A 25,784-nucleotide genomic window follows, 5' to 3' on the forward strand; every position below is an offset into this window, starting at 1 on the left:
AGTTGAAGCAACTTGAGACAGAGAAACAAGTGTATTTTTCAGAGAAAAACGAGTCTAGCAGCCAATGTGAGTCGGGTGTTAAAAAGCCTAGTTCTTTAGCATACAAGGAGTGGAAGAACTTGCTTAGAAAGTTGTATAAATTATTTAGTTAGAAATTGAAGAAAAACTTCCCTTCACTCCATTACTGTTCATAAAACATATATAGAGTTACCAGATTTTATCTAAATTACCAGTTGATATACAGCTACCTATAAAATGATTATCAGCACAGGACAATTATTGCTCCATCTTGCACCATATTTCATTAATAGTGTACTCAAGGAAAAGATGTCATATGCCTAAGATAATGGCAATAAAAAATGGTGCATTTGAATTTTAGAAATATGCAGTATTTAGCAACCACACAAATGTCTTGAAGGGAGAAATTCAGAATACTGTGAGATTATTTTCAAAACTTAAAAGAAAAATAAATCGAGTTAATATGAAGAAAAAATATTGACTAGACAGTCATATCAAACAATTTTTACTTAGTATTCATTCACAAATGTTTTGTATTTATTTTACTCCTCAGCTCTCTTCTACTAACTCAGAAAATTTCCAAAGGTTGTTTCATTTCTGCCACCAAATGAAGTCCTCTTAGCTTCCAAGTGTAAGATTTCTCCTTTCTTTTTTCTGGTATTGGTTTTGTGATCATCTAAGCTTTATGGTAGCAACATAATTATAATTCTAATGTTAGGGCTAGTTCACTCAAATTAAGGTACATAGATTAACGTTTTGGTGGTAGATGTGGAAGGGCTGCTTTTGATTTTGGCCTTGTGTAACTTTGCTTTACATGTTATTGTATCTTCTTCACGTTGTCTGGTTAGCTGCTTAATATGTTTTTGTCCTCTCATACCAATACTTTCAGTGCGTAATCATCTGCTACTCTAAGCTAAGATATGCTCTGGCAGCCACCTCAGTAACACATAGAAACAAAACTGATCACCTTTACTTTATGCTTTGTTTCTTATGTTTCCAACACGTCTCTAGAAGGACTAAACAGAAATGAGGATAATAGATGATAGAGATAGATAGATGATAGGTAGATAGATAGATAGATAGATAGATAGATAGATATTAGAGATAGATACATAAACTTTATTATATTAAAAATCATTGCTTAATAGCTTTGTTCTAGGCTTAGGTAATTTGACTCTTTGAGGTAAATAGTTTCTCATGAAGCTCCTTAGTTTTTCATAAAAATAAACAACTGGAAGAACTTTCTCACCAGATTTCTAAGAATATCATGACAAATCTGAATCCTTAGAGATTATACTTTTAGCTCACATTCTAGAGTCTTCACTCACAACTAAATAACAGCAGATGTAGGTGTGGAAAAAAAACAGGGAAGAAAATATTAGATACAAATAATATCTAAAAAAATAAGATGGTAAGAGATGTGGATCAATAGTGTAATTTGCTTAGGCCCCTTTTAAGTATTTAACATGCTCACACAATCTCATACCTGAAAGACAGAACCATTGTGGTTATCTGCCCTTATATCTGGAATTTTGCCAAGATTGTCTTTTATTTCTTTGCTCTACTACTACATTTTTTTGGACTAACCATTCAGCTGTGATGCCAAAATTTGACCCTCAGTTTTTATCTAGGCCCTATATTGACCCCTTTTGTTTCAAGTTGTCTTATCATTCACCTTTGACAATCTCTTTTAAATAGACTTCATCTTAGATTAAAAACATTTAACTATAGTGAGTCTCAGGGACTCACGGGTATCAGGAAACCCTTTAATCTTGCTCCAAACCAACAGCAGGTGAGAATTAGAAGTGTTCTGGAGACATGGTCAGAATAAAGGCACATTGATAAGGGTCAAACAGATAATCAAAGAATTTATGACTCTCCACTTCTTGATTATTGGAAGCTGAGAAATTAAAAGAAAATCAGGTAAACTAATGAAAGAAAGACTAGTAAAATGATGTAATGACAAAAATGTATAAACCAACCTAATAAAATGAAATGGTCAATCATATATTAGCTTCATGTAGCATTGTGAGATTTAGTACATACAACAGAGTATGCCTAAATTTAAATTCTAGATTAACAACATTTTAAAAGTGTGAATTTGTCCCTAAACATATTTAATTATATTTGGAATATACTTATACTAAAAAGTATTGTTTATAAAAAATTCAAATTTTACTGGGTGTCTCGTATGATATCTGGCCACTCTATCATCACACTGTTTCAATACTGGAAAAAGCATATAGTTAGGATTTTATCTATGATAAGGTAAAAATTATAAACCCATGTGTATTCTCAGCCTTTACTCTTTGCCTGCTATCTAAGACAATTTCAAATTTGCCATGTCAGTTATTCCCTCTTCCCACACTCTAGAGAGGGTTCTGTTTGGTTACTAGGTGGCCAAGTTCTATGGACATTGTGATGCAGAGTCAAAAGAACTGTGAAAAATGTATAAATGAAGAGGCAGAGGGCAGAAGAAAATAAAGGAGAGAAGGCTGAGTTCAATGAAGCACATTTTTTGGAGGGACTTCTACTAGTAAGAATGGAGATAAAGAATGAGTTGAAAGTGACAGAAAAACTGTAAGGGATCTGAATAAGTACTCCTTAGTCTCTTTGTCTATTTTATATTATTTAAGAAATTATTTTGAAATTAGCTTTGTTTTCTTGACTTACTATTCTTAGAGATACCACTTTTGAGACTTGTCCTTCTGGATCAGGGCTTCAATATGGTCACATATGTTTCTGTGAACATACGTGGTAAAAGTATCTAGTTTTATTTGCTACTAAACTTTTTGAGAGATGAAAACATTTTAAAAGTAAAATTAATCAATTTGGAAAGAACAGAAAAGTTAAGCTCCCTCAAATAAAGAAGTTAAGGAAGGATGAAGGTTTCTGGGGTGCAAAAGTCATATGGTAGCTGAGGCTCTTTGATCTGGAGGTGAAAATAAGTTGTATATCGAAGAGTTTGTCAACAGGGAAAGATGGAACATTCATATAAAGAAGTTTGAATGCGCTGATGACTTATTAATACAATTTGGTGCAAAATGTTTAAAGTTTTGGTGGAAAAAAACACACATCCTTCCCCAGAGCATGTGGGTATTGGAAGAGACTGTGTGACTAGAATGCAAACAAACTCTCATCAATTTGGAGAGTAATTAAATCTGATTTAGAAAGGTTCAAAAGAGCCATTATCTTTTAAAACTCCATATATATCTTCTGAATATAAATAGGCTGTGTATGTAAAAATCTTAGTCAGAAAAGAATATTAAAAAAACCAACACTGGCATTTAGTTACAGTTTTTTAAATAAAAAATTTTTTAAATTAACTCTTAAACTGCAACTTTGTGTTTTCTTGGGGCCCCAATTATCAACTCAAGAATTGTTTTACTTTAAAGATTTTAACATTATAATTTTTAAAACTGTCAGACAAATCTATATTTATCTTTGTGAAGCAGGACAATTTTGGCTTTCTATCTAATAAACAGTGAAATATTTATATATATATATATATATATATATATATAAACTTGTTTATGTATGTGTGTGTATGTAATGTTCTGAGTGAGTAAAAAGCACCAAATATAAAAAATAGAGAACAGAAAAAGAAAATAACAGATTGTATGGTTCAAATAAACACACATTCATTTGACTGAGTTGTCAGAAAGTGATAAAGGAAGAAAACATATGTCTCTGGCTATTTTCAAACATAACTCTAGGCATTAGAGGGTAGAGATTAGGAGGTGATAGAATACCTTTAAGCTTCTTGTACAAGTATAATGGGAGTTCATTTTTTAAACGAGCAATAAGTGTCCTAAGTACATAACTTTCTGCTGTAACTACTTTGAAGAGCACAATAAGCTTTTATATATAACATATATTCTACTTGTTGACAAGCAAGTCTTAATATAGTCTAAAAGAATAAAAATTTGTGATAAATATATGAGTATATATATGATGAACACTGGATATATCTTCTATAAAATACTAATTCAGACTATGAAAGGGAACAATGAATCTTAGAGCTATCCTGGGATGTGAGAAAAGAAGATCCTACTAAGGAATAAAGCAGTATGGGTACTTTTTGAGAAGAGAGAAGATACAGGTTCTGACCATTTTTCATTTGTCTTATGAAAATATCTTGACTCGTTTTCAGGGTGCATCTGACAAGATCTAGATGACCTCTAGGAACTTCAATTTTCACCAAATCATTGGATCTCAGCCTTACTGAGAAGTAGCCAGTTATATTATCTTCAAATTTTGTGAGTTAAATTTGGTTATTTCAGACATCTTCTAAAATGTAGACTGTTAGTTGTTTTACCTTGATTATAACTCTGCTGATGCTGAGACGTCTTGGTGGAGAGCTTCTCTAGTTGTCAATTCTCAAAAAAAATCAAACAGTAAACTTTAGCAAGGCTCTACAAGTATTTCTGTCAATTTTGGAGAGTATATAAGGACCCTAGAGAAGAAAATTTAAAACAAAAAGTAGACTGAAGTATCAGGAAGTGAGTCTTGAGAAGTGCCTATGTTTAAATGTTAAGAAGAGTTTTTAAAAAGTACAAGAGACATAAATAAAAAAGAAAGAAGCAGAAAGAAAACAAAAGTCAAGGAGTAGCATGCTTAAAGTAAGGAAATATGAAAAACATACAATTTCAAGACCTTAGAACAACACTAGACAGTGGAGGATACAGCATAAAATCTAATTGTGATCACTGCCATCAATAAAAAATATATAGCCTGTTTGATAGAAAGTAGTCACACTTGAATTGATATCACACTTTGGAAAATAATTAAAGATTAAATTGAAGGGCAAGATGAACATAAAATAATAAAAGTTCACTGGTATTAGAACATACAAAGCATATTGAGTGAGCAGAGGAAAATATTGGCTGGGGAGGTGGAGTCAAAGTGTGGAGGGTCTCTGAAGATTTCAGTATGAAATAAGGACCTATGTTATTCTATATCTTTAAATCCAACTGACCTATCCATAAACTCTACTTAAGTCAGTTCATAAAATCTAGCCATGAGAAATAAAAACCATGTTAATTTCTAAAATGTCTCTAGATTTTTTTCAACCCACATTCATTTGCCTTTTTAAAAACAAAAATAAAAACATTGCCTTCATTAAGACACTGTCCTACCTATGTTCCTGTTCTGGAGAAATCACCTAACTGTGATTATTTCAAGTACCCCGATATAAAAGGATTTGAAGCACAGTGTTCAGAGAACTAGCATACATGACATAAGGAAAGAAAGAAGTAAGAAGAGGAAAAAGGTAATCATAGGACTTGGAATTAGGGAAATCAGCGAATATCAGCAGTAAAGCAAGCACAAGGTAAGTATCAGCTTGATTAGTGCTAAGGCAGTAAGAATTTAAAGAAAGTCTCAAATTTGGGAGACATTTTAATAACAGAGTTTGAGCTTCACTTAGCTTCCTACCTTCTTACCCAGGCAGCCTTCCTTTCTCATATAGCTCACAATTGCTCTTCTTTGTATAGACATTGCTTAAAGATAGTAAATTTTTTAAAAAAGGAAAAAAGAAAACAAGAAAAGAATAGCTTGTTCTTCATACAAATTCAACCTTTTCATTTTCACATAGGTCTTAATTCTTCTTAAACATATATACTCATAATAACTGCCTTCTACTTCAGTCTTATTTAAACTCTCATGTCAGTGATGCAGACTTATCTTACTCAATGAAAATTCTATTTAATCCAACATCCAAAAGGGAATAAGTGGGCTTCCTATCCAGAGCTATAAATGCTCTAGTGTGCAGAGTACACTCTTAAAATAGCCAACTAAGGTTGTTATTCCAAATTTATACAAATTCCATAACTATGTAACAAAAACGCATACTTAATAGGAGGTTTATATTTGCCCTTAGTTTTGACTTTTTCTTATTTTATTTTGTGGATTTGTCACTCTGATAAAATATTTATTGTTTTGATAAAGCACAAAAATAGCACATCCACATGTTCTTTGCCAAAACTAAAGAACTGAACTCTTACAAAGTGGACTATTCCTCAATTTAATAAATCTTTGTCTTCTTTCTCACAAATAGAACCCATGATGACTTCTCCTACTAAAGATGGAAGTGATACCACTGACAATGCTCTCAAAAATTCTAAAAATGAGACTCCAAATGACTTTACTACAGAGCCTCCATCTGTTGACTGCAACATGATCTGTCAGGTAGAAACGAACTCAATAAACAAGGAACCAGGCACACTAACCTCAGAAGAGGATGCTGTTCCTCAAGCAGTAGAAAACAGTGAGCTTGAAACAGAGAAGATTCAAAAAGATTCTCAAAAACAAGATACAAAAGAAACAGAACCTCTTCAAATTAAGATCCCTATTCCTAGAAAATTGATCTTTTTTATGTCAGGATTAGGAAGAATTCAGAAAAGGAGTATCCTGCTAGCAAAAAGTGATAAAAACAATTCCTTAACTGATAGATCACAATTCAACTCAGGGAAAATGGAGATTAAGACAAGCAATTTCTTTCATAGCACCATGAGTCACAAAATTCCTTTTCAACTTTCAATGTCATGGAGAATTCCATTAATTAGCAATCATGACATAAGAAGAATGCTTCTCCGTCTGTTGTGTGGGAGATATGTTTCTCAGGCTGCAGGGCATCAAAATGCCACATGGGGAAAGCAAAAATATATAGCAGTTCTTTCTCACCCAAATATTTTCAACCAAAATGAGAGAGTCATAATATTTGGAAGACCGTTGAGGGTGTATTACTATCATCCCCTCATTGAGAGAATGACATCAGGAAAATTTTACAAATCAACTAATACTAAAAAGAAGGATGGATTTCACATTATTGTGAGGTCTGTGTTTTGTGTTCCATGGACCCAAATTCAAGACATCTTTAGTAGAAAAGCTTTTGAGAATCATGTGAGATCTCATCATAACATGAGAATTGTGCTCATAAGCACTGAAAATGGTTGGAAATACCTGTGTCCCATCTGTGGGAGTAGTTTCAGCAATTTGGTTGAATTTAGACAGCATTCATGCCATTTTCCTGAGAATTAAGTTAAATTGGGGTGAATTCATTTTAAAATTCAACTTTTGAAATTTCATAATTTGACTATTAAAATGAGACAAAATTGTATGAACATAAATTTTAGTAGTGTTAGAGTTGCAGAAAGAAACACAAACTAATAGGATATCTCAGTAAGAAAAATTTTGGGAAGAGAAGAAACTTCTGTTTTTACTTTGCTTTTAAAAACAGATCATTGAAATATCAGGTCTTTGCTCTGTAATGAGTCAGCAATTGAACCAAGCAACGGTTTACATTTTCTTAATATCTATTTCTGCAGGCAGGAATATTGTTAACATAACAGATTCCAAGTTAACAAGATCCTGACAAAGACAGCAAACGTTTATTAGAGGGCTAGACAAAGTCTTACACTAGGTACTTCCAGAAATTCTGCTCAATTTAGTATCTGAAATATTCTCCATAAGTTCAAAAAAAATCTTTTAAAAGGCATTGAAAGTTGTATGCTTGTAACTAAATAAAAATTCCTATACCTGGAAAAAAGTTTCAAAGTATTATAAACATGCCATATTTAGGTAATTTTGATGATACAAAATAATAAACTCATAAAAAGAAAATTAGTTGATAGAATTGAAATAGTTTGAGATAAAAGTGAACAAATATTAAGCTGGTATTCCTTGGATAAAGCTTTTACCATTGTCCACAATCACCATCTAGACTTTACTTCCCCCTCATATGCATATACACAAACTCCCACACATATTTAAGAAGTTCCTTATCTTGCTATGTACAGCTCGAGCATCTGTGCTTTTTTCTTTGATCTGTATACTCATAAAGATTAAACTTTATAATTACACTTCATATTTTGATTATATGTAACATATTTAATATAAAATACATATAGAAATATAATATACATGCTTCCTATATGTGCTACATAATATGCTAGATATGCATTGTATAATAAAATTCATACTTATTTAGCATCCATTGTGCTTGAAATATTATACTAAGATTATTTCATGAGTTAGTTAATCTTTGCAATAATATTAAATAAAAATAATCTTTTTTTTTTTGAGTTCGAATCTCACTCTGTCACCCAGACTACAGTACAGTGGCGTGATCACCATTTCCATAGCCTCGCACCTTCTGCTTCAGCGTCTTACGTAGCAAGGACTATAAGTGTGTGGCATCACACAAGGCTAATTTTTTTTTTAATTGTGGAGACTAGATTGTAGAGACTAGATCTTACCATGTTGCCTAGGGTGGTCTCTAACTCCTGGACTCAGGCAATCCTCTAGCCTCGGCCTCCCAAAGTGCTGGGATTACAGATGTGAGCCACCATGCCTGGCAATAGAGATATTCTCCATGGCAAAATTAAATGCATAGAAAATCAAATAATGCTTCCAGGTCTCATAGTAAGTGTTTGTTATTGTCATAATATACTAATGTAATATAGTTGGAATTTACTTTAATAAGAGGCTTTTTACATATTATACTGTATTTAATAAGTATGTATTTAATGTTTACAATAACATAGATAATGTATTTTTATCCATGGATATACTGTATTACAGAAAATGTAACTCTCATGGTGCAGAGAATACTTAAATTACTTCAACAACAGGTCAGATTTACTCATCTGGCAGTATTTTTGGGGCTTCCAAGTACAATTATTCCGTGTGAGCAATGAATTGGTATGAGCAATTTAATTAAGACAATTCAAACAATGAAATCAAACGTTTTTCTTTTTTTATACTCTATTTGAATTTTTCTCTTATTTTCTTTTGAAGATGAAATATCGTTTTAAAGATATATAAGTCATCAGGAAGAAGACAGTAAAAATAAAATAGAAAAACTATTGTTTCTCACTTTTCCTAACTGAGGGCAAAATAAAAATAGCAATTGGGTTTTATCCCTGTCAGATTACTATCCATAAAATCTATATTTTAGCTGACAAATGCCCATATAATTTGAAAATGTCATTAGAATATATAAAGAGTAAAATGGATATTATCTGCATTTTCACTTTTATTAAAAAATACAAAAGCATCTATTAAGCTAAAATTTTAGGAATGACAAATGAAAAATAGAGTCAAGTCAGAATGAAGAATTCTGGATGTATCCGTTTCTAGCAGCCCACTTGAAAGATTTTTCACAAGTACTCAAGTAGGGTAACCAAGTTTTTACCTGAAAAAAGATGGATGAGTAATGCAGTCAAAAATTTGACAATATAGAGCAATATATGTATTTTAAACTTACAAGCCAACTCAACACATTACAGATGAACTTACTTTTTCTCAAAGATACAAAAACAAGCATGTATTTTATTTTTCATGATTGTATTAACTTTTAGAATTTCTTCATAGAATTTTTAAAAACATGTATACAATATACATTCTTTACTTCGCATATGCAAAATAATAAAAATAATAGCTTACTTTCAAAATAACCATAGTCAACAAATTATATACTCAGCACAGAGTAGAATACATATTTTTAAGAGAAATAAGCTTACAGAACCCTGAAGATGGCAGCCTTTTACCATTTTAATGTTCTCAAATTTTTACTAGTTTGAATTTAAAACTATATTTTATTTCAAAAGTTTACCTTATAATAAAGCCTTTGTATTCATTGCGTGCCATTTCAGTATCATCAGGGCATTAGACATCTCCTTGTAAATTATGTTTTAAGAATATTAAATCAGAACAATTTCATGTTTATAAAAAAATCAGACTGCCTCACATGTGTGGTAAAAATTTTATTTTAATTGATGCAAGACACTTTAAAAGTTAAATTGAAAGCATGAAAATCATTCCAGAGAATCTTCTGAAATTATAATAAATGCAAATTATCAGATAATATTTGATTTTATTCTTACTCTTAATGGGAGTAGTTAGTGTCTGATACTATTAGTCTTTCATAGAAACAATCTTGCATAATTTATTATAATCAATAAAAATGAATAGGATGAGAGTATAGGTGTCCCTGTTATGTAATTTTGGTTGTGTTCTTGAATCCAGTTTGGGGATAAAAGCTCACAAACTGGATCTAGCACTACAGAATCACTTATCCTCAAACAGATTTTAATTCTAATTAGACTTTTATCATTCAGTGTTCAAGTATTAAAACCATCAGCATACTAAAATAAAATAAAGTTAGTCTGTAGTTATTTGTTCTATTGTGAATTGAAATAAAAAAGTAATTTATTTAATTACTTAATTAAATCATGGTTTTAAAATCATCTCATAAACTTTATCACAAAGTTTGAATAGAATGATGCTGACAACTGATATTAATCAATTTTACAAATCTTTCATTTTCCAAAGAGCAAAACTTGAATAACAAGTGTTTATAATTTATTCCATCTAGTATCCATAGTATCCAGCTAAGAAATATGTATAGCTATTGTGCACTAAAGTAATGATTAGAATGATCACTGGATTTGATAAAGGATTATTTACTTTTTTTTTTTTTTTTTTTTACTTTTCTTGTTCTTGTTGCATTCTAATTACCTGGCTGAGAAAAAGGAAAGGAGTCACTAGTCAAATCATGGTTTAAAGGTATAAATCTCCAATTTTTCCAAGACTTGCTATTTAAAAGATGATATATTAGCGGTTAGAGAAAAAATGTCTTATGTTGTTTCTACATGTCTTATAAAGAGACAATTACAACTGTTGTTCCTATCTTTTCACAAATATTTTTATAACAAACAACCTTGAAAAATGGTGATACTGTCACCCTCCAGGGAAGAGGTTAATTTTTATTAACCAGAATAATAAATATAATGTCTCTCTCAAGGGCAAAAGTTGAGCAAGTTTACAAGCAGCCTCTTTATAAGATTGGTTTCTCAAGCTCTAGGTTCCTCATGTGTGACACAAACCCACTGTGTAGTATCTACCTATGCCATTCAGCATCTCCCTTATGTAACTTGGGGGTCAAGGGGAAAGAGTGTAAGTGTGAAACTCATGCTGCCTTCTTTACTTCATCACGTCTTTTGTCAGTATCTATGAACCTGGCAGGCTAAGTTGTTAGCTTACAAGCAGGGTGAAATCTTAAGCCTTTCTTAGTTCTCAATATTTGAAAGACAGCTGGGTAAGTAAAATCCCTTTTAACCAATTTTTGCTATTTTTCATTAAATGACATTTTCCCTTTCTTCAATAAAATCAAAACACAATATCTTTTGAGAGCTTAACATGAATAACTTGGATAAAGTATTGGTGTGAATGTGTGAATGCACACAGCTAAAAGAAAGGAATATTGAAATAATTTTGGAGTTTATCATTCTGATCTTAATTAAACAACAGCTGCTATGAATGGAGGAAATTGCAGGTCTGTGTTGTACTTCTGGATCTGTGCTCATGGAATATAAATATGACAACTTTCACTAAATCAAATATTATTAAAAACTTTCAACTATTGCTGGGTACTCTGATAACTATACTCAGTTTGTCTTAGTAACAGTTATAACCTGACATGAAGAAGGAGGAGGAGGAAGAGGAGGACAACAACAACAAATAGGGAGCAAGGAGGTAATTTGTGTTATTGGACTGAGACACACTAGGCTACTTATTAATTAATAGAAAGGAATATTAGAAGTTTGGGATTGATGTTCAAGTTACCAAAACATTAAAATATTGATGTCTAAATTACCAAGACATTTAAATATCTTTGGAATTTCATGGTATTTTGGATCTTTAAGCATTGGACTGTATGTCCCTTCAGAGTTATCCAAGATATTTTACTGTAACTATTTTTTCAATAATGATATCATTTGAAATGTTGCTGCATAAATAATGTATAGTGTATTCACTGTTTGCAACTGTGAAATTATAGTTGTACTGCAAACTTTCATATGATTTTTCTTAAAAGGTGATTATATCAACAAATGGTATAGAGTAACAACAACAAATACACACTCTTAACACATTCTTTACAGGGTAGTTATGCCATCGAATAATCCAGATAATCTATAGTCTTTTGTATAGATACACATTTTCATGGAAATGTGACATTAATCATTCATCCATATATATATGTTTTCACACTAAAAACATCAAAATTGACAAGTTCAAAAATGGTTTTGAGCAGTAGAAAAAGTGTCTCAATAGATGTATTGCATGAAACAGAGAGTACTTTGAAGGTGACTAAAGTTTAAACCTGAGAATAAATACACTTTTTTATAAATAAATTCTGGATTTATTTGGGTTCTTCCTCATATATTTGTGTGTGTGCGTGCGCACACACACACACACACACACACACACACACACACACACACCAAAAAAGTGAGAGAATTTAAAAATATACTTTTTTTTGGTTTTTCTCTCTGTAAGAGTTGCTGTTTTTTAAAAAGTATAAAAGAAATTTCCAAAATAAGTTTGAAAAAGAAAAGAAAAATTAGGAAATGATTTTGTAGTGGATGCTGTGGTATGCTACTCACTCAGATATTCCTTTTGAGGACTGAGACCCTCATTACTCAAACATCAATAATTGTTGCCTTCTGGTCATTCACAGTAAAGTCACTCTCTAGTAATTGCTCTGAACCAAGGTTACAACTCTTCCAAGGGCCAGCACACATCCAATTACTAGCCAACAAGAGAATACCAAAACTCGATTCACCTGCCTCCATTCAGAACACTCTGACATAGCATCCCAGCTCCAGAGCCCCCTAAATTGTCTAGTCTTTTAACTAGACAAGCTCAAATTTTGCCTCTAAGTAATTTTACTTTCCTTATTCTTAAGTATTTTTGTCAGTGGCATTTCCCTTCCCCAAAATCATCCTGAGCATAAATCTCTATCGTAGAACCTTTTTCCTATTGAACCTGATCTAAGACTGTTTGCAACAATAAAAAGCAAGAACAATTAACAGAGAAAGAAATAAATAATATTACCTAATGTCAAAATCATTAGTTCGAATGTGATTCAGAGGCACAGACAAGTGTTTTAATAAGAGCAAGCCATCTGAAAAATTTGTGTTGCATGAAGCAAAAGAGGGGAACAAATAATCATTATCTTTAAAAGACATAGCTACAAAGTAAAAAGTAAAGGGTTTTTTTGGCCACCACAACCTTTCCTGGATGACATTAAAGGCTATTTCAGACTGAGCATTGTGTTCTCATTTGTATGTTTGATAGTACTTCCTTTATACTTGGAACACACTAAGAAAATCATATACTACATATTTGGTTAGATATACATAACAGCACATCTTCTCCAAGTATATACTACATTAGAACAACTTGAGTATTAAGTAGTATATATCAGTTTATTTTTTTCACCCGTATTAGGTTTTAAATTGCCTGTATAGATTCCTCCAGAAATTTAAAATTAAGATGTGACATCATATTCTCACTAATTTCATATATATAATATGTATGTAATTCTAATATATTTAATTATCAAACCTAAAATTTATAAAGGAAAATAATCACTTTTACTGAGTCCCTGCTACATGCATATCTCTGTTAATCACTTAAAGAAAAATATTCGCCAAATTAAATGAATTTTATTAACCCTCCAAAATATTTGCCATATCCAAGTAATACTTATATTATTTACATAATGGTTTTATTTAAATTGACTTTAAATTCACCTTCAGTGGGCATAAGTGGATGAGAAAAAAAGGTAAACATGAAAGTCACGTTAAACAATGGCTTCTGAAGAAAAAGCTGTACTCAAAATTGGAAATTAGTGACTAGTAACATCAGGAATGACAAGATAACTGAATCTTGATTTGCTAATTCAAGTTTTTAGTAGCTAAGAGCAACAGTCAGTAGAAAAAGAATAATAACGAGAGCTTATCTGGAACTATGATATAACGCAAACTAGAGGGAAAAAGAAAATTCTAGTTTGATAGGAAAAATTTTTCTCAAGGATAGATACATAAATTGACAGAAGGAGAAAAAATTGGGTACTTGCAACTTATGAATTCTTATAAGAGTACTACAAAGAAATATTTGAGTCAGGATAAGGTCAAAACTAAAGAAGTATTTGTGACTGTACAAAATATAGAACCCAAGAAAGTTACGTATGGGTTGACATTAGAAGATGGAGCATCTGCGGACTAGAATAAAATCTACTTTAGAAAAGAATTAGGATTGAGGGAAGAATATAGTGTAAAGATTGAGACCTAGAATTATACCATTTTATATTTTTATCAGCATTGAATGAAAGGCCCTATTGATTTACATTCTAGTCAAAACTTGGTGTTGTCTGTGTCTTGAATATTACAATTCTAATAGATATGTTTTAGCATCACATTGTTGTTTTATCTTGTGATTCTCCAATGACATATGATGCAGCATCTTTTTATATGTTTATTTATCATCTGTAAATCTTCTTTGGATAGGTTTCTGTCCAGAACTTTTGCCCATTTTTTCAATTGGGTTGTTTGATTTTATATTGCTGAATTTTATATTGTTGAAATATTATCATTTCCTCTACTAGAAGTAATTATATATTTTAAAGATAATTTGTTGCATTTCAATTCTACATTCAGAATTATTCACTAGTCTGACAAGTGCATTGATTAATTTTTAATTAACTACATTAAAGAGATGACTAGCATGTATCTCTTTAAAGTAAATGTATTGTTATATTGTACAAAAAATAATTTAGTGTAGTAGTGTAGTTTTTTGAGGTAATAAAAAATGAATTAATCACTGAAATAGTGATGTTGGTCAATCAGGATTTTGAGAATAGAAAATGCAGACAAAGAAAAAAATCTATAAATTAAAAAGTTAATAAGTTTTCAAAATAAAAGTTTCCTATTTCATAATTCAAAAGCTTGTAAGCTTTCTCTCATTTTTTGCAAATTTTATTTTATTTTACTTTTTTTTTTATTTTAAAGATGTAGGGTACAATTCAGGATTAGATATACAAGTGATCATCATACAGGTAAAGTTCAGACCTCTGTTTGGTCCCCATTTTGCCTGGGTTGAGATCAGGTACCCTTATGATGTTATGTATCCCCCTTCCCTCCCCTGGCAGTGTCCTGCTACTGCCAAACACTTCCTTATAGTGTTTTGACAAATGTTCAGGGTTCATTTACAAGTGAGAACATGTGATATTCAGTTCTTTGTTTCTGTGAGAGATCACTGAGTGTGATAGACTCTAAATCCATCCAAGTTGCTGTGAAGTTCACAATTTTGTCCTTCTTTATGGCTGCATTATATTCCATCTTGTATATGTGCCACATTTTTTAATCCTGTCCACTTTCAAAGAGCAGCACAATTGATTCCGTTTTTGCTATTGTGAACAATGCTGCAATAAACTTTTTCAAATAACATGAATAAATTTCAAAGAATGCAATGTAGATGAAAATTCCCTTCAAACCTTAGCACAAACAATGACACTTTTAAGGTTATTGCTACTAACTTTTTGAGGCTAAAAAGAGAATAAAAATTAAAATGTAATAAATAAATATAACATGATGCTCAGAGTTTTTTAAATCAAAAAGTAAAATAGATACTAGGTCAATTTTATATGAGTTATATATAAACACTAATATAAAAGTCTTTCTAGATGCGCCATTTGTAGTGAAATTAAAGTTCCATGAAGAAAATAAACTTTTTTGTTCTGTTCATGGTCTTAGACATGTTCTTGGTAAATAGTGGTCTCTCAGCAATTATTTTCTTAAATAAACAATCTAAATGCATAAGCAAATGAAATGATAAATTGAATAGAACAGGGTTCATTGTGACATAAATAGTTTCTTTTAAATGGCAAGGTCACATTTCTTTATTCACCTTTGCAATAAGGTTTTATCAAGGGCCTCCATGGATAAAGAATGTGAAAAGGCACATACACACACATACACATACATGCACACACACACAGATTGTTTAGAATTACATTGTTTAGAATTACAGTAATATCCTGGTTCTCTCTTTAAGTGATATTCATAGTTACTCAAGCCCAGTTAGAAAGCAGTTAGAAGCTATATCTTATCTATGAAAAACATATGAAACCCTGAAAAATGCAGTCTAGCTATTTAAGAAGGATGGCAAATCCCTGTACAGAGTCATGGAAAAATGGAAAACAGTATTCTAAGAAAGGATCTGTTGGTGGATATTCTTCTATATGGCAAGTATGGGACTTGATGTTAAGGATTGATATCAGATTAAGGGGCAGCTTATGACAGTAAACTATTGTGAAGATTAAAAAATGACTTTCTTAAAAACTCTGTATCCTTAACACTAAGAAAAATGTCTAGAAAGTAGCATATTCTAGATAAATGTTATTTGTGTGTATGGGTGGATCTCATGATTTAGTGATAGAGTAAGTTAAGTGAGCAACACATACCATATGAGGAGCACAAAAAGGGAGATATAAAAGAACATGAAATGATATAATAGATACATTAAAATTAACCTAGGCCAAAGGAAAGATGTAGTGATTTAGCGATGCTTTTTAAGGAAAAACTTGAGCTGAGTCTTAAAGAATAAATACAAGTTAATAGGTACAAAAGTGGAAAAAGATAATCCCAGGCAGGAGAAATAGCATTGTCAGAGGCACAGTGGCATTGCAAGATATGGTTAGTCCTAAAATTGAAAGTAGGTCAACAGGGCTTCAACATAGAGTGTCTGCTAACGAAGTGGTAGGGATTGACCTCTGTAGTGAATATTTCACATTAAAATATTTTAAATTTTAATTAAATAGCTCAAAATTTTCAAATAACTTTAAGTAGAAAAGAAATATAATCAGAGTGGAACTTTTGCTTTGTCAATAGCGTGAAGAATGGATTTGGTCTGGACAAGACTGGAGGAAGTCTCATTAGAAGACTATAAAATGCCATAAAGTTTGCAACTGAGATGATGGCAAGGATAATAGAGAGTAAATAGATCCAAGAAACATTTCTGAGATTAAATCAAATTGAAATGATAATGTATTTTATGTTATGGAGTGAAAAGTAGAGACTCTTAAAAGTTGATTTAGAGATTTCTGGATTGAGCAAATGGGTAGATTGCACTGCCATTTATTGGTATGGGGGATAATTCAGAAACAGAGGTTTGAATGGAAAGATGAAAAGTTCTATTTTAAATATGCCTACTCTAAATTTTCTGTGGATCACCCAAGTGGAAAAGGCCAGTAGAAACTTAGATTCATCTCTTTGAAATTTAGAAAATGTATATAGTCTGGAAACAAATTGATCTTCATCAGAGCAGTGTTACCTAAAACTGTATTTGAATAAAATGAACCCAGAGAGTGTATTGGGTGAGAAGAAAGTCAAGCAAAACTAATATTTAAGGGTCAGTTAAGAAAGTGAGTTCCTTAAAAGTAATTGAGAACGACTAGTCACATAGGAGAAATCAATATGTCTTCTTGTTAAAGAAAAAAGATATAGCAGTAGGTAAGGTAGTCTCTAGAGTTGCAGAATAACTATTTTTATGAAAGAGGGTTAATTGTCTTTAAATGCTAAGAACACATTAAAATGTGGAGAGGAAAAGATTGAAAATATATGAAAATCATTTAAAATTGAGGGTACCAAACACTGACTAAAGAAATATGAACAAGACATAGTTTTTGCTTTGGAGCACCTTATCAGCAAACATACAAATTATGAGGTGGTCTAAAATGTCTTTTGTCCTATGGAAAAAGCCAGTGAAAAATATAGGGCAAGACACAAGGTGACAAATGTCATTTCTACTAAAAATAGGGGTATTCAGAAACGTTGTTTGAGAAAAAGTAAAGGATAAAATACAGGAGTATTTGCCATGTGGAGATTTCACTTAATGAAAAGAAACATCAAGCTAATCACTCAGAAGCCAGAAGAAAATATCACAGGAGAATGTTTCTATAAAGCAGTTAAGTAAGCAAATATAAGGAAGATGCAAAACTGTACATATAATTGTAATATGAACAATGTACACAGAATAAATAGTAAAATAAATTATTCAGGTTGTTAAAACTGGTCATTTCTGAGGTCTGAGACTACAAGTATTTTTAAAAATTTCCCTATATGTATGCAGTTTTTCATTTCAAAAAACAGACATGACTCTAAAATCAAAAATAAAATGCTGTTTAAAAAACTGAAAGTAGGATTAACTGTATAAATAGTAACAGGAGAATTATTTGGGTGATTTTAAAGAGAAACAATTACATTTGATGTAGATAAACAGTAAGATTATAGAAAAGGGAAAGGGAGCTGAAGGAATTCCATATGATAGCTCCTAGTTTCTCTGTAAAGTAAGAAGCAAGGTGTCTGATGTTTGAGAGAGTTGGCTTATGAGCCTGAGGAAAATTAATATAATAGCCACTGTGGGAGATAGAGAAGGAGGATAATTAGCTTAGCTTGCAGATAATTATAGAGATACCAACTTATATAGTTGTAGGATATCCTCCAGGACTGCTCAGTATCTTGATAAAAGCTGTGGAAAAAAACAGGCAATCAGATTCCATACATACTATCACGGCAAACTGATTACATGAAAAGAGTGATTTCTGCAGGACATACTTTGCATATAGAATATAACTACTCTTATTCACTAATACAAAAATAAGTAAAGGCTTGCTAAAAGAGAAAACCACAGTGTACAACCTAATTATAGAACACATATTTTAAATATATAGTTTTACTTCAATATACATATTTACCAAAAACTAAGTTAAATAAATGTTCCCCCAAATATAAAATTTATACATAAATAGAAAGAAATAATTTAAAATCAACATATCAAATACATGTAATTAATTGGTATTTATATAATTAAAAGAGCTTTAAAAAGGCTTTTTTCAGTTTAACCATTTCTGTTGAATAAGAATATATTTTTTATTTCTCTATGGTTTACAGTGTTTTATCATTCATTGATTGTATCATTTAATCCATGTAACAAACATAAATATGGTACCATTTACTCATATTACAGATGAAGAAACAAGGTCTCTGAGAAATTTTGTGATTTACCAAAAGTCATAGAAACACCATATGCATTTATAAAATAATTTATTTAAAAACACCTTTTTTGTAAACAATGCAAAAGCCATCTTCAGTTCAGGCTGTGTCATTTATTCCTTTCCATCTTTTTCATTGATAGAATTAGCAACCAAGTATATTAATTTTGAGAAGCCATATTCTTATTACCAATTTAGTCTTTTTATATAATTCTCTGAGATATAGATTAATATCAGTTTGCCACCCCAGCTTAGAATAATCATATCCAAGCCACAATTTAGATGAATTAGCTTTTTTCAAAGCACTAGAATACCATTCATAAGTAGTACATAAATGGCATCTATTTATTAAATTTTGAGTGAACAATAGTGGAGTTTGTATAATAGTTTTTCTCTAAAAACCAACACTTTACTATAAGAGAGTAATTTTGTAACTCTCACTGGAACTGCAGGAAATTTCTAAAGTTTCTTTGCAAACAAGGCAGGTCACTGCACTCAATAAACTAATGTAGAGATGCCAATAGATATCCAAGAGGCCATCAATTGGAGATACAGAGCAGCAAAATGACAGAACATATGGAGACATTAGCAAAAATGAAAGAGATCAGATCTGTCACACTCTACAGTAGAATTATACATCATTCCAACCAATGTTAACTGCTGTCAGTCTGTTTCTCTTTGAGAGTTAAACTTGACTTAAAGAAGAAAAAAAAGAAAAGGGTGTTAAACATGTCTTAAACCCAGCTGATCTTATTCTTCTAATTTGTATATTATAAATCTCCATTCCAATGAACTTTACTGGACCATTTCCAGAGCACCCGAAAAAAAATTCAAGTAAATAAATAAAATAATAAAATACATTCTAGTATCATCTCAATATAGTATAGAATCTGTAAATAAGTGTTACTATACTATTTTGATGTGGTCAGTAGCAAGAAAAAAATATGTTGCGAACAGTAGAATCTGGCCATTTAGAAAAGTAAAAAGATGAGATGAAAAAGCCAGGTCATTACACATTTCTTAACAGAATCTCTACAAAAACCATACTATGATTTTATTTTTAGTTTTTGCAATACCATATATAATACATGTTGTCTAGAACTATTGTTCAAACATTTCATCAGAATACTTTAATATGTATTTGCCTTATATACATATTAAATTAATATACATATATCATATATACATATATCAGACATGATAACATACATAATAACATGTAATATATATATATAAGGCCAATATATATCAGTTATAGAAAATTTTATATATTAATATATATATGCCTTGTTTGTATATAACATAACACATATAGATATATTAATATACATGTTCTTGAGATCTTATGCCTCTTTAGTACATATCTTAACTCACTGTCTTATTAGCACCTTCGGAGCATGAAATGAGTTTAAATCACAACCATATGCTCTTTACCATACAATTCATTTATCTATTTTACTTTTGAAGAATATTTTGGGTGTTTATAGGTGCTGACTATTAGGAAAAAAATGTTATGTTAGGAATGTTCTTGCTTCTTATGATACATCTATACAAAAGTTTCTCTAAGATACAAACAACAAATATTACTATATCATAGTGAAAGTCAATCCTACACTCCACCAAGACAACACACAATAATTTTTCACAGTGATTTTATAAATTCACAATCCTGCTAGCAGTGCTAGCTATATCCTCACAAATAGTTGATATTATAGTACTTTAAAAAAAATTGTTGCCAATACACTGGGTGTAAAATGGTACTTTAAATTTATGTTTCCATGATTGATTAAGCAGATGTAGTGTCTTTTCATATGTTTGAGAATTTTGTCAGTGAATATTGTAAATATGCTTTTCTCAAAAGGACTAGTTTTTCTGCTGTTTTTTAATTTGGATTTTTTTTTTTTGCTAGTTTTCTTTATTATGTACTTTAAAATATATAAATCACTTTTGGTAAGGTACATACATCTGGGAGTTTGAGAAATCTTTCACTATTCCAAGTCAAAATTATATTCTATTTTGTTTCTGCCAAAAGTATTTACAATATTTTCCATATCATTTAAGTATTTAGTTTATCTACACATTTTTTATATCATACATAGGAGTTAGGAAAGTCTTTTATTTTTATGTGAAAACTCATTTATTCATTTATTCAAAACTGCTTCCTAAAAATATTATTTTTTTCTCACTGATCTAGATGCTAAATCTGCCACTAGTAAGTTTCCATATATGCTAAACTTTGTCACTGAGTTTCTCCATTCAGTTTGAGTGATCTGTTTGGTACCCCCATGCCATAAATACATTCTCTTCTTTTTTTTTTTTTTTTAATTCGCACATATGGTTAGTCATATTGTATTGTACATTTCAAAGTAATTAGAAGAGGATTTTGCATGATCTCACCACAAAGAAATGATACATGTATGGAGTGATAGATATGTTAATTACATTCTCTTAATCATGATAAATAATAACAAATCTGTATAGCTGTGAAAACAAGTAATTCCAACTTTTATTTCATGAATATCTTGACTATATGCAATCCTTTGTACTTCATACATGTTTTAGAATCAGACTGATGCTTCATTCAAAAATAAAATTTGGGGTGAGGAGCCAAGATGACCACCAGGGAACAGCATATCCATACACTCTCACCTAGCAAGACGGAGAGTAGAAATTCTGCTAGTGTTAGACAGAGTTACCCAGAGCACTTTTGATGGGTCAATCATTGTGAACCCAGCAAAGGTCTCTCTGAGTGCACAGACTACAGAAAGCCATGTCAGGCCACAGAATTCCAAGTGCCCCACCCTCTTCCCTGCACCAACCACCTTTCACATGGTGCTCACAGAAAAGGAAGATCTAATTGGAGAAGCAGAGAGGTGAGTAATTATAAGATGCTCTGATTCGGTTTACCTTCTCCCAGAAGTGCACAAAATGGCAATTTCACATGGGAGAAGGCTTGAGTGGGACGCAGTGGTGGCTACCAGAGCCCAGATGGAGAAAGGAGTAAGTCTTGCAGTGGGAAAGCCATTCAGTGGGGCATATCTGATTTACGTGCCCTTCGCAGGCACCTGATGGAGCAGCAGACTGATGACGCTCTTACAGGGCAGTGCAGAGAGTGGGAATCATCACTAATCATCAGATAAATGAAAATCAAAATCACAATGAGATTCCATCTAACGCTAGAAAAATCAAAAAACAGAGGTTGGCCAGGGTGAGGAGAAAAGGATATGCTTCTACTCTATTGGTGGGAGTGCAGGCAAACTCAACCTCTGTGGAAAGCAGTGTAGTGATTCCTAAAAAACTAAAAATGAGCTTCTGTATGATCCAGCAATCCCTTTCCTGGGACTATACCCAAAGGAACACAAATTATTCTACCAAAAAGACACCTGCACATGCATGTTTATAGCTGCACTATTCATAATAGCAAAACCATGGAATCAACCCTACTGTCCAAAGGTGGACTGGACAAAGAAAATGTAGTACATATACATGATGGAATACTATGCAGCCATAAAGAAGAAACATTTCATGAAATTTCCAGCAAATTAAATGGAGTTGGTGATCATCATACTTAGTGATCTATAACAGAAACAAAGAACTGAATACCGAATGTTCTCACTCGTAAGTGGGACCTGAACATTAATCACATTAGCACAAGGGAGGGATTAGCTGCCACTGGACATGGCCAGAGGAGGGATGGGCAGGCAAGTAGCATCACACAGGGTACCTGGTCCTAATCCAGGGGAAGCGAGGGACAATTGGAGGTCCAACTTTTATCTGCATGCAGCCTAATAGTGTAGCTAATCCTGACTTTTACCTCACATATCTATAATTTAAAAATAAACAAATATTTTTTGTTGGAATTCCATTGATTTTTAAAGATACATTTGAGAATAGATATTTTTAAAGTATTGTTATTCAGTCCATGGATATTGTAGTCTGTAGAATAATACCCCCTTCCCCACCTAGATACCCACATCCTATTTCTTTAAACCCTTGAATATGTTAGGTGACATGTCAAAAGGAAATGAATGTTGCATATTAGGTTAAGATTTGTAATCAATAGTTCTCATAGTAAGATTATCCAGATTATCCAGATGAACCTAATGTAATCACAAGGATTCTTAAGAGTGAAATAAAAAGACAGTAAAAAAGAGTAATAGAGATATGGTAACATAAGCAAGGCCAGATATATGCCATAGTGCTGGGGGTAAGGAAAAAAAAAGAAAGCTTGCAGTCTCTAGACTTTGGAAAAGGTAAGTAAACTAATTGGCCTCTAGAGCCTCCAGAAAGAAATTGCAGCCCTGCCAGCATCTAGAGGCGAGCCTAGTGAGATCTGTGTTGAACTTCTAACATACAAAACTGCAAGGTAATAAATGTGTGTTATTTTAAGCTACTAAGTTTGCAATAATTTGTTTTATTAGCAAAAGAAAACTAATACAAATATCATATATTTCTTTATTTTGGGTTTCCTCAGTGGCTTTCAAAAATTTTATAATTTTATAATCTTTTTCAGAAAGTTTTGAACATATGTGATATATTATTTCCAATCTGTTTTATTTTGGTTACTGCTGTAAATAATATATTTTTAAAATTCACATTTTCTGTTAATATTAGTATATACATTTTAACCTTACTTTTATAGGGAAAATATTGTTTATTAATAGAAAGACTTTGTGTGGATATCAATATTATCTATGAATAATAACAATTCTGTCTCTTTTACAAATTTATTTAATTTTTTATCTCCCTGAGTTGTCCAGCAACTCTAGTGTAAATTTAAATAAAAATGGTGACAGCAAGAAATTTTATTTCTCCCACAATTTAAAAAGAAAATGTCATGCCTTACCATTGTGTATAAAATTTACCATATGGAGGTTAATTTCTGCAGACGTTTCTATCAATTTTGGCTTTAGATATTTTAAAGCTATGTTCATTATTAGGTATATATAAATTTTGAATGTCAACCTTCTCTATGAATTTAAACAATTGTCAATGCAAATTTAAGCATTTGTCAATGAGTAGCATTTCTTTTATCTCTAGTTATAATTTTTTTCCTTAAAATCTACTTTGTTGGATAATATAGTTACATCAATTTTTTTTGGTTAGTATTAAATGAATGTATTTTTGTTTTGCTTTCAACTCTCTGTGTTCTTATTTTGTATATGTGAATCTCATAATGAGAATGTGACTTTTATTGTCTATTTACTAGCTGAAGGAATATCGTGCTTCATTACAAATATTGGTGATTTCATTGTTTTATATTTTTATTTCTTCAATTCTAGCATACAGTTTGTTCTTTATCCATCTGTGTTCATTATGCTGTTTATACTATTCTTTGAGATTTTAATTTTATCCAATATATTTTTTTATTCCTGAAGTATCTAACTAGTACATTCTCAATATGTCTATGATTTTTAGAATCTCTTTTCTCTTTAAATGCAGTTTAGATATTATTTTTATTTATTTGAGATATATACACATATCTCAAATAAAGACAATCTGTATAAAAGTTTGGATTTGAATTTTTGATGTTTTGTTTTCAATGAATCTTACTCACTCTAGTTTATTTCTTTATGACTTCAGTAATTTGTATTGTAAATTTAGAACTGTTAGTTTATCAGTGGCTATTTATGATGCCTAGACTTAATGTTTTCTACTAGATAATGTTATATTTGTTTCTGTCAGTTTCCTGAAGACAATATCAATTTGAACTAGTTTATTGACTAATTGACATAGTTTTTTTTTTCCTCTATAAGACAGTGAGGCTTCAACTTGGACCTTCATAAGGGATCACCTCCATAGTTTCCCATCACTGTCAATCCTTTTCTTATAGTATTACGATAGATGTTCAAGGTCCACTATATGAGTGAAAACATGTGATACTCAGATCTTGGTTTCTGTGAGAGGTCACTCAGTATTACAGACTCTAGTTCCGTCCAGGTTGCTGCAAAATTCATGATTTTGTTCTTTTTTATGGCTGCGTAGTATTCCATTGTGTATATGTACCATTTTTTTAATCCAGTCCTCTTTTGATGGACAGCATGGTTGCTTCCAGGTTCTTGCTATTGTGAACAATGCGGCGATAAACATACGTGTGCAGGTATCTTTTTTATAGAGTGATTTGAGTTCTTCCGGTTATATTCCCAGTAGGGGGATTGTGGGGTCATATGGGAGGTCGCTATTTAGAGCTTTTAGGAATCGCCACACTATTTTCCACAGAGGTTGCACTAGTTTGCACTCCCACCAACAGTGTAGAAGTGTTTCCTTTTCACCACACCCTCTCCAGCAAATGTTATTTTTTGAGTTATTGATAATTGCCATTCTGATTGGAGTTAGGTGGTATTTCAGTGTGGTTTTGATTTGCATCTCCTTGATGATTAGTGAGGTTGAACATTTCTTCATGTGTCTGTTGGCTGCTCGGATGTCTTCCTTTGAGAAGTGTCTGTTCATATCTTTTGCCCACTTTATAATGGGGTTGTTTGTTTTTTTCTTTTCAGCACGTTTGAGTTCCTTGTAGATCCAAGATATTAAACCTTTGTCAGACCTGGAGTTGGCAAATACTTTTTCCCAGTCTGTGGGCTGTCTTCCTGCTCTCTTGATGGTTTCTTTTGCTTTGCAAAGCTTGTCAGTTTAATGAGATCCCACTTGCCTATCTTATCTCTCATAGCCCATGGGTTTTGGGTTTGGTTCAGGAATTGGATGCCAGTTCCAATTTCCATAAGTGTGTGTCCTGCATTTTCTAAGGTTCTTATGGTTTGAGGTTTTACATTTAGGTCTCTGATCCATTTAGAGTTAATTTTTGTGTATGGGGATAGATAGGGGTCTTGTTTGAGTCTTCAGCATGTGATCAGCCAGTTTTCCCAGC

At 31.6% G+C, this 25,784-nt stretch overlaps 1 protein-coding gene across 1 annotated transcript; it reads left to right on the top strand.

Moving 5' to 3' along the window:
- The first annotated feature begins 6,084 nt into the window (after nucleotides 1-6,084).
- On the top strand, nucleotides 6,085-7,059 carry CPXCR1 (CPX chromosome region, candidate 1). Its single transcript, XM_008061454.1, has one exon. It carries the CDS (start codon nucleotides 6,085-6,087, stop codon nucleotides 7,057-7,059), a length of 975 nt encoding a protein of 324 aa, XP_008059645.1.
- The last annotated feature ends 18,725 nt before the right edge of the window (nucleotides 7,060-25,784 follow it).

Source organism: Carlito syrichta, unplaced genomic scaffold (assembly GCF_000164805.1).
Source record: "Carlito syrichta isolate Samal-C Ts95f unplaced genomic scaffold, Tarsius_syrichta-2.0.1 Scaffold305258, whole genome shotgun sequence".
NCBI classification, from domain to species: Eukaryota; Metazoa; Chordata; class Mammalia; order Primates; family Tarsiidae; genus Carlito; species Carlito syrichta.